The 14,431-nt window shown below is 38.1% G+C and overlaps 1 protein-coding gene across 1 annotated transcript; it reads right to left on the bottom strand.

Moving 5' to 3' along the window:
* Positions 1–10,250: 10,250 nt before the first annotated feature.
* Positions 10,251–11,430, bottom strand: LOC134797605 (androgen-induced gene 1 protein-like). The gene is made up of 2 exons (XM_063769917.1): positions 11,148–11,430; positions 10,251–11,060 (listed from the first exon to the last, which is right to left on the bottom strand). Exons 1-2 carry the CDS (start codon positions 11,292–11,294, stop codon positions 10,503–10,505), a joined length of 705 nt encoding a protein of 234 aa, XP_063625987.1. The 5' UTR covers positions 11,295–11,430; the 3' UTR covers positions 10,251–10,502.
* Positions 11,431–14,431: the final 3,001 nt, after the last annotated feature.

Genomic DNA, 14,431 nt, shown 5'->3' with positions numbered 1-14,431 from the left:
TAGTAAAAAATACAGTTATAAGATTAAGATAGTGATCTGTATTTTTACTAAAGGGGCTGGACAAAATGTTGGCTATGATGCTATGGAGTCTATTGATGGATAATGCTATGAAGTAATAATCAAATCATATATGTATACATAACATTAAACAGCTGTTTAAATTGTGTTGTATAAAAATTATAGTTAACATTTTTATAACCCAAAATTTCTGAGATATTGACATATTTGCAAGCAAAATCAATTTGATTTCGAAATTCAGTTCTAGTCCTATTATAGTGATAATATGTTATCATTATGCGTTACAATTTTTTTACAACACGATATTATTTTTTGTTATAATTATTTTTTGAAATTTATCGAAGACTATGTTATTATTATTTGTATCTCCGTTTTAAAACTCTCGGGTCTTTCGAGCCCGGTCATTTATAAGGCGTGCGTGGGGATATGGATCCAACACGTAGAGGCCGTTTGGAGAGATTTGATGTCATGTAGAACGCCTGCTGGAACCCATTCACGGGTACATCAATAGATACCTGTGAACCGGTTTCAGCAGGCATTGGAAGCTATTGTAAAGAATATGGACAGAGTACTGGTCTATGGTTTAAGTTTGGGTGGAAAAAAGGCTGGGCTATTGCAAAGAAGTCCGGACACCTGCCATAACACTGCTTACACAAGTTATCGAGGCAGGCGATGACTCGCCACTCGTTAGATGGGCACCTGATGCGCCATCGTAAAGACGGCCAGGCGCAACACCGGCGTGAGCGGCTCAGGGGTGTCGAGAGGTGGTGCTGCGCTTTCTCCGAAGTTACTCGCGGCGTTATGCCCTTTAACACTTCCACCCCTGGAGCATATAGCTCTAGCGACTCCTCTCTGGACGACCCATGAAGGCAAGCCAGAGCTGAGAGTCCTGCGGGTCCCCTTGGGGTCCACTCCGAGCGACGAAGACACGCCGGAGACGGAGACCCTGACCGACTCTCGGGAGCACTCGGGTCCGTGGGGTCGTTACTCCCCAACAGCTCGCCACAAGCTGCCCTGCGGGCTTATTATTATTATTATTATACGTCGATGTCATATAATAGACAGAAAATTTTATTGTCGTGGCTTTAAAGTGCAATGTATTTTATAACGGGCCATTTTATTTAGTCGTACAGTCGACGTCAAAGATATGTTTACACTTATCACCTTATTACGAAGAAGCAAGGTGCAAAAGTGTAAACATATCTATGACGTCGACTGTACTGTACACTACACTACATTTTTTCTTTCTGGATATTTTTATGTTATTTCTTCTGAGAATCACGAGCTATTTCGATCCTAGGAGAAAAAAAACTTCCATTCCGTCACCATTCTTCATAGAGTTTGTGTTAGTTTCTATTATGGCAACGGAATGGAAGGATTGAAAAAAGTATAAATTTTATTAAAAAAAAACCGCAATATAAGTGTAGCCTTGTAGCAAAGAGAATTTGAAATAGAGAGTTACTGTCTTGGTGAATTATGTAGCTACAGTACATTTACTGCCATCTTTCGACAGAAGATTAAACCTGTTAGAACTCCATTTGACTCTGATCATTATTCTTTCACTGATATGTGTTAACTTATTAAATATTAATATTAACGCCATCTACTCGAGAGTAGGCCAAAGGTATGGTGCAATCTTTGCGATGGCGCCATAACCTTTAGCCTACAGTCGAGTAGATGGCGTTAATTTCAATATTTAACAAATTAACACATATAAGGATTAAAGTCAAATGGCGTTCTAACAGTTTTAATCTTCTGTCGAAAGATGGCAGTTGGTAAATTTACAGTGGTTACATAATTTACTTTGACAATGCGCCTCTGCACACTCTATTCTCTTTGGTTGTAGGTAGGTAGATATTTGAATAAAATGTCCCACTTAAGGTTCAAAGATTTTACTAAGTATTTTTCTTTATTAAATGAGGCTTTTCAAAACGAGCTTGATGTTTTTCTTCTTTGTAAGTTAACTCTGACACTGACATTACACGGTTATCACACTAAAGGGGCCCACTGATTAACAGTTCGCCGGACGGTATCGGCCTGTCAGTTGTTCGGAACTGTAAAAATTTTGTTCTGACAGGCCGATACCGTCCGGCGGACTGTTAATCAGTGGGCCCCTTAATGCATTCAGCGCCCTCTATTCAACGGAAGTCGAGTTGTTTTAAAACAGAGCTCCATCAAGTTTGTTCGGCGCTACCTCTGGTCTAATAACTCGCGTTCAAAATATGGCACTGAACATTGAAGGAACGCGACTTTGTGATGAATGATGATGAGATGAAAAATGATGGATGAACAGCAAAGAGAAGTATAATATATAGGACAATGAACAGGCGAAAGGTATTACATAAACGTAATCGGATTTGAACGACAACAGACTAAGATCTCTATATGGGCAGGGGCACGTAGGTAGGTACCAAAGAATATAATACTCACTAGGAGAAGAACGATAACTCCATACAAAAAAATGTCCCTTTCAAAAGTTCGTTTATACTACTAGCGCTCTGGTGGGATACCATTGTAATTAGAATTGACAACCCGTTTAGCCTAGCGGGTATTGGCAGTAATCCAGTTCAGGAAGCTAATGGTCCTGGGTTCGAATCCCAGAGAGGGAATTTCTTTTTGTATTTTTTTCTTTTTTGTTGGGGTCAGGTTTTTAAGAGCCCATCAACGTGCACACTAGCGCCACTGCTGAATACAATAAACTAGTTTTTATGTTATTGGATTCGTCAATCTACCCGTCCAAAGTTAAAACGGCCGTTTTTGTTTTGAGCTCATAGATCGACGAATCCAGCAACATAAAATCTAGTTTGATGTATTCAAAAGGTACCTAAATACACAATACAGTCCGTAGCGGCCCCTTTTTTAAATACATGTCGTTAAATTTAAATAATCACGATTATTTAGCAGTGGCGCTAGTGTGCACGTTGTTGGGCTCTTAAATTAGCATTTCACAAATAAGTAAAAAAATACGTTAAAAGATAATGATTAGGTACTATATTCAGAAATTCGTGAAATATAAAAGGTAACAAAAAGTTACGTATTATTAAGATATAAATATTTTCATAATACATATGAATACATACACTGATATGGCAAATGGTTACAAGTTGTTATTACATCTATCCGGTTATCGGACATTTTCTGCTTCACAGCTCCGCGCAGCGTTCTTGGTCACCGGGAAACTAGTTTGGATATGCGGCAGATACGTGCCCTTCTGAGCTTTTTCCAAGAAATCATATGACGGCCCAGGATTATATTATTATCTCACGCTCAAGCCACCTGCTGATTCACTTTCTAAAACAAAATAGTCAAAAAATTAAACAATATAATCTATCTTCCTAATTACTAACGTCGCTAATTCCTAGGGTTACCAGCTTAAACACTGTGGGGTTTTACATCTATGTTGAATTTTGATTATAATTTCGGACGCGTCCGCGGGACTTACGGGGATAGTAAGATTAAATTATTATATTTGAATTTGGTAATTAGCACGCTCATTTTTATTTAAAGATTAATATATATCTTACCTTGAAATTATCGCTGTTTCTGATTTACTACAACGGTTTCCACACACACATTAGGGCTTTCCATAATCCGGATAAGAATTGTTGATAAAGTCGCCATTGCCGGATACATACAGCAAGGAAGGAAGAGAGACAACGGTTTAAATTTAACTAAGTCTGTGCGAAGACGCATTTAGATATGTTGCTCGTACATATGAATAGATTTTATTTTCAAAATTAATAGGTAAATAAATATATTTCAAGTGAATAAATCGTTTTATATGAAAATTTATATTTTTGCATTAAATGACTTAAATGACAGCATTGACATTACAGACTTTTATCTTGTCTATGTTCTTACCGGCCAGACCCAAATCAAGGCCTATCAAAGAGGCCAATTGACAAAGATTTTTTTTTATTTTATCAAGGAGGGTAGAGGCACGTCTACCCTTCGTAGATTTTATGAACATAGACAAAGAAAAACTGAAATATAATAGATAATAATATACATATATCAAAAAATAAATAATAATTTACATATGACTACTTCATAAAATACAAATCAAAATAATTTGATTTGTTCCTAGAAATCGCATCTATAGACAAAGCCAGTTCTAGCAATGTTGCTGTAGTAAAATATTTTGATGTTAATTACTGGCAATCTCGTCTGGGAACGGACAACACATGCACAATTTTGAAGGGTCACATCGTTTCAAGGAAGTCAATAGGCCTTGGTAGGTACCCATATTAAGGCTCATTTTAAATGAAAAACATTTATAATAAAAACCGTATTGCTTTATTTAACAAAAATTAGCAAGTGATGGACTTATTCTATCGCCGCCGATAAGCAATATGAACACTTCATTACAAGGTATCATTACAAGCTAAGTACGAATGATACAAGTACCGGTGGGCAGCAGTTTGCCTCTATACATAAGAATGCATATCTAATGCATTACAAGATTATTAACGCTTTGAACGCCACGCCTATTAAATATAACGCACCATCGCAAAACCTTAATGGAATGTGTGAAAGTCTATATTCTGTATCCGTGCGCGTCAGTAGACGTCTTTGACGGTCACAACGTTAAATCGCTATTATAGAAAGTTGCTGGAAAAAACAAACTCAAATTTTCAAGATGTGCAACATTTGAGCCAGAGCACCCATTGTCTAAATGTACACTTACATATTTGTGACGTGCCATGAGAAAAGGTACCTTATGGCGGCTGGCGCTTACACTGTTATTCACGACGCTTCAATACGAATACGCTGCTACGCGTCGTAGGCGCCAACCGCCATAAGGTACCCTTTACCCGTGGGACGTGACATTTGTCATGAAATAAAGAGTTAGGTATTAGTATTTAGCTACACACCTTGGGATAAGGAATTGCCTTGCCGGGCGGAGTGCGCGATAAATTGGCGAGCGAAAGCTAGGCCGTTTAGAAATAAAGAGTCAGGCAATCCCTGTAGCTTAGGTTTGTAAAGATTGCTATTTTCAGTAAAATAAATTTATTTTCTTCTTCTTCTTCTTCTAAAATTCATTGTAAAAACAATAATGATATGAGGCGTTTTTTTATTTTAAAAATCTTAGGTCTTCTCTTCTACATTTCCGGATTAAAGTTTGTGACCAAAATTTACAAAATCAAAATAATATGTAATTAAAAAAATATACTCCCTGGTTTTACTGGTATTATACCTACAGTCAAATAACGAAAGTAACAAAACATGAATTATGCAATATTAGTCGCGGTCACGCCATTAAGAGCGCTATTACATTTCGGCGTTGAGCGAGTTTAGGTATTTTACGCGCTGCGGCAGGCCGTGCGAGCTCAGTACGCCGATCCCTTCTACCACACTCGCACTACAATGATGGATTAAACATTCTTGATCCTTCGCGAAGCATATTGAAATCAACCATAACAACACTAACTGTACTTAACTTTTAAAGTTCTAAAACTGTTATTTGGTAAGTACGAAAATACTAAATGCAGTGCAAATGTACATAGGGGCTGTTCATAAATTACGTCATCTATTTTTGACGATTTTTGACCCCCCCCACCCCTCAAATCATCCAAAAATCAAGCTTCGGATGAATCTGTTTCCTCCTACGTCACATTACCATCATCCGATGTCCAGACCCCCCCCCCCCCCCACTCCTCCCATTTGAAACGACGTAATTTATGAATAGCCCCATACTCGTACTTATGAAGGTATATTACTCGAAAGAAATTATAGGTACCTACTCGCTTATTTACATGTTTCGTCATTGCATTTGGTACCTATAGGTTGTAAAGTTTGTATCAACGAGGGTTTAAAAACGAACTGGTACTGAGGATCTGATGATGATTAAGGTGGTCACGGATACCAATCAACCATGTAGTAACATGATTAGGCTCGTTTGATTCGTCTCAACAAGATCTTTGACACTGAACATACACAGGGTCTGATGATGGAGCTGGAAGGTGGCCACGGGTACCAGTCTATCATGTAACTAAACAACTTCGTGTTTGGGCTCGTTTGATTCGTCTCAACAAGATCTTTGACACAAGATAGTACTCAGGGTCTGATGTTGGAGCCGGAAGGTGGTCACCGGTACCAATCAACCATGCAACTAAACCATTTCGTGTTTAGGCACGTTTTATTCATCTCAACAAGATCTTTGACACAAGGTAGTACTCAGGGTCTGATGATGGAGCGCGAAGGTGGCGACGGGTACCTGTCAATCATCATCAGCTCCATCATCAGACCCTGAGTAGTATCTTGTCTCAAACATCTTATTGCGAGGAATCAAACGAGCCCAAACACGAAGTGGTTCAGTTACATGATAGACTGGTACCCGTGGCCACAGTCCAGCTCCATCATCAGACCCTGAGTACTAACTTGTGTCAAAGATCTTGTTGCGACGAATCGAACGAAGCCAAACACGAAGTGGTTTAGTTGCATGGTTGATTGGTACCGGTGACCACCTTCCGGATCCATCATCAGACCCTCAGTACTACCTTGTGTCAAAGATCTTGTTGCGACAAATCAAACGAGCCCAAACACGAAGTGGTTCAGTTACATGGTAGACTGGTACCCGTGGCCACAGTCCAGCTCCATCATCAGACCCTGAGTACTAACTTGTGTCAAAGATCTTGTTGCGACAAATCAAACGAGCCCAAACGCGAAGTGGTTCAGTTACATGGTAGACTGTTACCCGTGGCCACCTTCCAGCTCCATCATCAGATCCTGAGTACTATCTTGTGTCTAAGGTCTTGTTGAGACGAATCAAACGAGCCTAAACACGAAGTGGTGTAGTTGCATGGTTGATTGGTACCGGTGACCACCTTCCGGCTCCAACATCAGACCCTGAGTACTATCTTGTGTCAAAGATCTTATAGAAACGAATAAAACGAGCCTAAACACGAAGTGGTTTAGTGGCATGGTTGATTGGTACCGGTGACCACCTGCCGGCTCCATCATCAGACCCTGAGTACTATCTTGTGTCAAAGATCTTGTTGAGACGAATCAAACGAGCCTAAACACGAAGTGGTTTAGTTGCATGGTTGATTGGTACCGGTGACCACCTTCCGGCTCCATCATCAGACCCTGAGTATTATCTTGTGCCAAAGATCTTCTTGAGACGAATCAAACGAGCCTAAACACGAAGTGGTTTAGTTGCATGGTTGATTGGTACCGGTGACCACCTTCCGGCTCCATCATCAGACCCTGAGTACTATCTTAAGTCAAAGATCTTGTTGAGACGAATAAAACGAGCCTAAACACGAAGTGGTTTAGTTGCATTGTTGATTGGTACTGGTGACCACCTTCCGGCTCCATCATCAGACCCTGAGTACTATCTTAAGTCAAAGATCTTGTTGAGCCGAATCAAACGAGCCCAAACACGAAGTGGTTTAGTTGCATGGTTGATTGGTACCGGTGACCACCTTCCGGCTCCATCATCAGACCCTGAGTACTATCTTGTGTCAAAGATCTTGTTGAGATGAATAAAACGAGCCTAAACACGAAGTGGTTTAGTTGCATGGTTGATTGGTACCGGTGACCACCTTCCGGCTCCATCATCAGACCCTGAGTACTATCTTGAGTCAAATAAATACATATAGAATGTCAGGTCGTTTCAAATATTTTTAATCCTGTCCGGTAGTTTATTAAACTGTACCATTATAAATTATAATACTATAAAAACAGTGCTAGGATCAAAGTCTCTCGTTGCGGTTTACACGCACACAGTATAGCGTTTTACACGGCGCCCGCCGCACACAATGATAAAAAACCTCGTCGTCGCCGTTGAAAATGTGCGGAGTCGACCGACACACGTCCTGCCTCTACAAGCTCTGCCGCGGCACTGAGCTGGCGCAGCGCGCGTCATCGGTAATATAGAGTAGTTTTCAAAAAATTGCCAAAAAATTATAGTAGAATTTCATAAACACTAATGTATACCAACAGTATAAGCAAACGTTGCAGATTGCTTGAGTATGAAAATGACTTCGATATTAAGTAGATTTTCGTAGGAATTGACACTTGTTTCGGAGAGAAAATCGAGTTCGTTTTACTTTGATTTTCTCTTTCTCAAAGGTATGTAGGAAAAATATAGTTTGATATGCCTAAAGTACAGGGTATTAGTAATACAAAATAGCCAGGTTTAGCAGAGTAAACTTCTCAACATTTCCAAATAAGAGCTCGCCATTCAGTGCTTCACGGGGTTTTTCGGAAACGACCATCAGAAAAAAAATCATTACTAATTTAATAAGTCCTTTTTCTAATATTTACAACGATATTTATAAAGATAAGAAGACGCTTTTACTGGAACAAGTACTCATTGTTTCTAATAATGAGCGCAAAGTCCTGAATTTCGTCGACTAGTATCATCAATTTTGCATTATTTCGACTTTTCTTGTAAGAGCGCTCTTAAGTACCTATAGGTAAACTGAGAGCGCACCGCACCAGCGACGCTCTCAGCGGTAGAAAATCGCTGTAGCCGAAAACGGCTAGGAGATGATGATGAATCTATTGGTTTTTTGTTAATTGGCCATAAAAAATATGTGTTCTACATATGAGCTCAAAAATATGTACATACGTGGAACTTTCACTTAGAGCCGTGGTCAAATATTCGTGTGATCTTTATATGCTCCGATCCGATTCTAAAGGCTACTGAACAGTCGATTCCCAACATAAGATGTATCTAAGTACTAATGGTATTGCGTCCGCTTATTTAATACCCCCCCTACAAACTACTTACGTCACACTCCTAGCACGACTGCATAGCAACAGCCGCGAAACTGACTACCCAGACTACCAGTCTCTTTCTAACTGTAACAGTATTACAGAAAGAGAAGTTATAGTTAGAAAATAATTGGTATTCTATCTTGCGCGCGAGATGCGCGTTCTAGAGATGCTAACTCTTATAGTATAGTAGTAGGTTTACATGTTTTTAAATTGTATTGTATTGTATTGTTGTGTGTTTTGAATGTCAGAATCAAAAGGAAATAATTTAATCAATAATTAAAAGATTAAAACCTCATACTGCATACTTAACTAAATAATTAAATGTTATTTGTTTTTCATCAGACTTGCTTCTAAATAATTTTAAATAAACATATTTCATTCTCACTTACAGGAAGGAAGGAAATATTTTTTCACCTCAGCAGCTCGAACAAGGGTACTTTGCTTCTTAAAAACAGTGAGCAAAATGCGATTTTGCTCACTGAGTGAGACAAAATGACATTCAAGTGACCTTTATAGTCATTTCAACATGCGGGGTCTAATACAAGTTCGATATACTTGGGTTCTATTATCTCTGTCCCTCTAGGTATGTTCTCACTGCTTAGGGTGAAAATTTTTGTGTACTACACGAGATCAAAGTTATTTACATCTCGTGCGCTTTTGAATTCCCTTACTACGCTCAAGATTATTATAGAATCTTTCGCTTGCACGGGACTCAAAATAAGCACTCAAAGAAATATCAAACTTTGATCTCTTGTTGTACAAATAACTATTCCTGTATTATTGTGATTGGCTTAAACCTGTATTTATTTTTCAAGTATACTGAGTGTAACACAGGCAATATTAAAATTGAAACCTAATCTTAAAACCATTCAACTTTACAATGTTGGGTTTCTATTTATCTATTGATAACAATTTTGATCTAACATATTGGACCATGTACCTACTACATGGTACTTGTATAACTGTTAAAATACCCATAATAATATTTTTTGTATATTCAATATATTACAAGCCTAGATTTTCCTAGTAGCCTATATTTAATTATTTTTATAGCTTAAATATTTAGCATAGCATATCACAGCTACACTTGGAAATTAAGTAATTTTAAAACATATTAATTTATCTAGGCTTTCTGAATAGTTGTACAATTGTCATGTGGTGTAGTTGTTGTGTTGTTGTCGAGTCTGATAATGAAGGTTCTGATACAAAAGTTTCCACCAACAGTTTTGACTACCAAATCTATACATTTTCTTGGATTTATACCATCATATCATAAAATGTTAAATGGCCACATTATAAAATATAAGAGGGGCCGAACAAAAAGGTTGGGAACCCCTGTATAAGTAAAGTATTCCGTAAAGACACAAATGAGTATTAGAAATTAGACTTTTTTATACAATGCCCACAGCAATGGTAGCTATGGGTTGTGACATGCCTGGTTACTATTCGATATACTGCTAGTTACATCTAGACCTATTCCTGTAGTAAGAATGTAATTCATAGTATAGAATTTAGTAGTACACTTTATATTGCTATTATGTCACTGATCACAACCAGTTTATTTAAACATTGAAACATACTGCATAAGGAAACAGAGCTATAGCAAGAATAAGCTGTAGAACATTATTAATCAAACACTCCTTATGTAAGGGCACCAAAATACCATCCCACTTAAAATAATCTTATACCATCCCAATTAATAATAAATAAGTTACAAGTACTCTCCTAAACCCTATTTTGTACTAAATGTTACATAATTACTTAGCTTTTTTCTTTCCTGACTTAACTGTCTTCTCTATTTCTTTGGACCACACAGCTTTGTTAATTCTCTCTCCAACAACATACAGTGATAATACAAAAGCAAGACTGAACAAATAAAATACAACTCTCAGTGGCCAGTTAAGAACTTCCAACACTGGATAAACCCAAGCTCCAGTATGGACATAGATGACATGTATCCACACCATATAGCATAACATGAAAGCGGTCAAAAGGGAAATACCATGTTTTCTAGACGGATACATTCTGAATGATGTTAGAAGTTCAATTAAAGTAAAAACTACAATGTTGGTATGCATGACATGGTTCAACCATGATGGGAAAATCGCATCCAATCTCTGTGGTAGAATCAACTCCCTGTCAATGGAGTAAATGCCCCAGAAAGAGATGCCAACAAACATTGCCACTGGGAATGCTAAAGTACTAAACAAGGTGTCCTTTATGCGTCGAATCAGTGGCTTCGCTGACGGCGTCGGCTCGTTGGTACCCCAAACATCGTTTATTAGCGCCACAGTGAAGTACACAGTTTGAATTATCTGAAAGAACAGACAATCGTAAGTATACTTTAAAATGATATGACGAATGTAGTTCAGAAGGTCGTTTTTCTATCTAAAAGTACTTACGGCATCAATGAAAGTTAAAAACTTTAACTTTCCTCCAAAGGATCCTGCACCAGTCGTGCCCGGGAGTCTTACATACGAGTGATCGTAATAACACCCATAGGCGAACTGTAAGGCCCCAAGCAAATGGAACAAAATTTGTCCCGCCATCTTAATTATTTACTACCTAAGAGTAACGGATATTTAATAGTCAAATCCCTATTAATATTAAGTTTTTAATCATAAATTTCTGAAGATAATATCGAACCAACTTGTTCCAAATCTAAAAGATATCTAAAAGCAAAGCACAAATTTTGACTTGACAATACAATGACAGAAGACGAACCGGACGGCGTTCCGAAATTATTAGTTACCTACGACTTGGCCTGGAAGTTTAGTCTGTGCCAAGCTTAAACTGACTGCGGCTCGTCGTTTGCTATCTCTTTTTAACAGGAAAAAACAAAAATAAACTGAATTTATTGAATAGCAAAATATAGTTTGGCCAGAGTTCGTCTCATTTCAAATATAGACGGACAGAATCATACTGTCTTTGTCTTACGCTACTACTAGCACCGAAACAAAAAGGGATGAATGTAGGTTTTTTGTTCGTAATTACTGACAAATTGGGTTTGCCAGACTACATTTCTTTGTTTAGTCTGATTTAGACTGAACACAATTTGGAACAAGCCCTCAAAAAAAAAAGGCTCTGACTTCACGGTTGTCAACCAAGCTTCCGATGGACCAAGGTCACCCTGACCCACGCACCTTTGAGGGGGCTGAGGGGCTCGATACAATTTGGTAGCCGACTGTGTAAAGGCCCCAGTACACAATGGACCATCGCCGGCCACTCCAAGGGACGCAGCCATGCGGTAGAATGAGATACCAATATCACTTGCTCCCTCTAACGCATAAATGCGTCCCTTGGAGTGGCCGGCGATGGCCCATTGTGTACTGGGGCCTTAATAGAGGTTATAGAGCCTTTTAAAGTGTGTCGCGTTGAGGCACCAACACCAATGTAGGAACCAGATAGGAGGCCGGTGATCAAAAAAGCTTCTTACGGTTTCAAATCACCCTGACTTTGGTTGGGGCATAACTTTGTCTGGAAATTCCAAATTTGGATCTGGTAACCCTAAATTCACCGCCTGCTGGAAACCAGAAAACTGAAACCTTTGCCGGTAACTTGCTCGACCTTCCATATCCCCATGGTATAATAATATACTCCGCCTGGTACTCTATTCCGAGATTCGCGTATGACATAACTGACACGGGCCTACGTCATCATGCTGTTTACAGGTTCTCAAACTTTAAAATGTGGGAGAATTTTAACCAACGGTGAAAATTATTTTAACGGCATTCATTTTAAGTTATATGTAGAAACATAGTAAAATAAAACAAATCTAATGTATTAAATTAAACTTTATTTATCTGTACAAGACAAACGTTTGAAAAACTAATTCACAGTTACACATTAATTACCAAGCTTACGACGTGAAAAGTTTGGAAAACACTGCGACTGATGACACTGAGCGAGAAGGAAATAACAATTAACACGCGTTCGACAAGGATGACGGTCAGGGCATGAAGTTATCTAGATCCGAATTGTCAAATGTGACAGCGCTATCCTGTGTTGCCAGTAATGTAAACAGAATTACCCGAACGTCTGAAATTTCTTTCGTGAATCGGAAGATATTGCTAACGAATAATTAAAAATGACGTGTTATTGTAAAATTTAAGATAAAATACATATAAATGAAAATTATAAAATTATAAAGAAATATTTTAACTTATTAACCATAGGTATAATGTACCCATGTAACATGTTATGTTGAAATAAAGTGGCAATGTTATTGTGACGTAGGCCCGTGTCACTCTGGGAATAGAAGACCATGTTTTATTAGACCATGCATATCCCTTGGTTGATGAGCTCGCATTGTCCAGCCGTATTTGCCGGGTACCTACTTTAGGTACCTGGGGTCTTGTTGTGCCGCCTGTTCCTGCCAAATAAAATAGTCTATCTAGCAATAGTGGCAGGAGGTGGTTCTACTCAAGATTGGTTCGATGTCTGGGGATCTGGAAAAGTTAGACCAAGCTCAGTTGGCAGCGATTTTGATATGGGCTATCAACTATCAAGTTTGGGCAACTGTGCACGTGTTATTTACACGTCATAATTTCATAGAAGTTTGACGTTTAAAATAACAGTTGCACAGTAGCTTGTTCTAACTCATAGATATAATAATATACAGAGATACCTTCCAAGCGAGCTGTCAGTGGGACCACTTTTGTTTAGTGTACGATTAACAATGTGGCCCACCTTGCTGTAGCCATGTCGATAAAGTCACATCGATAAACTATCGACATTTCTTGCAATTTTAATTTTACTTCAAAGGTTTAACGATACCTAAAATGAACAAAACCGCTTTTATTCTTTGTTGTGGTTATCAGATCACAATTTTATCGTCACGCCCCAGCAGGGAACCAAGGGAAAGTTCAGATATTTAATTAAAATACATAAATACCTACTAAAATATGTGTTCCGCAATAATTGAATTATTTTATTATATTCTAATATATTCATTATCCATTAGCATTTCAATTATGTTTATGTTTAACGAAGATATTGAAGCTTCAATTAATCGTTATTGCGTTCCGCTGTGTAGCGTTTATCGATATATAACATGATTAAAATCGACTTTTCACATCCCTAAAAGAGCACACATATACGTTTTTACGCACACATACACAACCTTGGTCTACCTAAAAAGGGGACACCTGGATTTGAAGTCCATCTTGTCAACAGTACGGTTGTCCTTTTTTGACAAACGGCATTTTTAAACGAGCAAGGAGAGAGAAATGATACTAGTTGCTGCGCCGTGAAAGAGAACAGACAGCGTTGGGGCCTTGGTCTAACTCTATCTGAGAGACAGATAAATTTAGATTTTTGGGGTAGGTCCTCTACCGTTTATGAATGAGAAATACCTAAGTAAAGAAATAGCTTTTTTATAATAATATAAATGTAATATTTTATTGAAATTGTCTTTACATGGCACGATATAGATATACACACTTAAGTATCCATAAACAATACAATACGAAACAATTGACCGCCTATACGGCGAAAACATGATTGAAATATTATATCACATATAATTCATTTATATAAAGGAGGGCGCGCAACTTTGCCCTTTTTTGTAACTTTGCCCAGGCCCTGTTGCATATAAAATTATTTAGAAAGAAATAGGTTACCTTACCTCGTGTTTTAACAATGTTACTAGATTTATTTGTACAGAACAGGCTTCAGGATTACAATT

This window comes from Cydia splendana, chromosome 15 (assembly GCF_910591565.1).
Source record: "Cydia splendana chromosome 15, ilCydSple1.2, whole genome shotgun sequence".
Taxonomy (NCBI): Eukaryota; Metazoa; Arthropoda; class Insecta; order Lepidoptera; family Tortricidae; genus Cydia; species Cydia splendana.
The sequence above is the reverse complement of the archived record's forward strand: the minus strand, read 5'-3'. Positions and strand labels throughout refer to the sequence as shown.

Coding starts and splice junctions, on each gene's coding strand:
- LOC134797605 (XM_063769917.1), bottom strand. CDS start 11,294: ATGGCGGGACAAATTTTGTTCCATTTGCTTGGGGCCTTACAGTTCGCC. Junction 11,061..11,147: donor TTTTAACTTTCATTGATGCC/GTAAGTACTTTT, acceptor CTGTTCTTTCAG/ATAATTCAAACTGTGTACTT.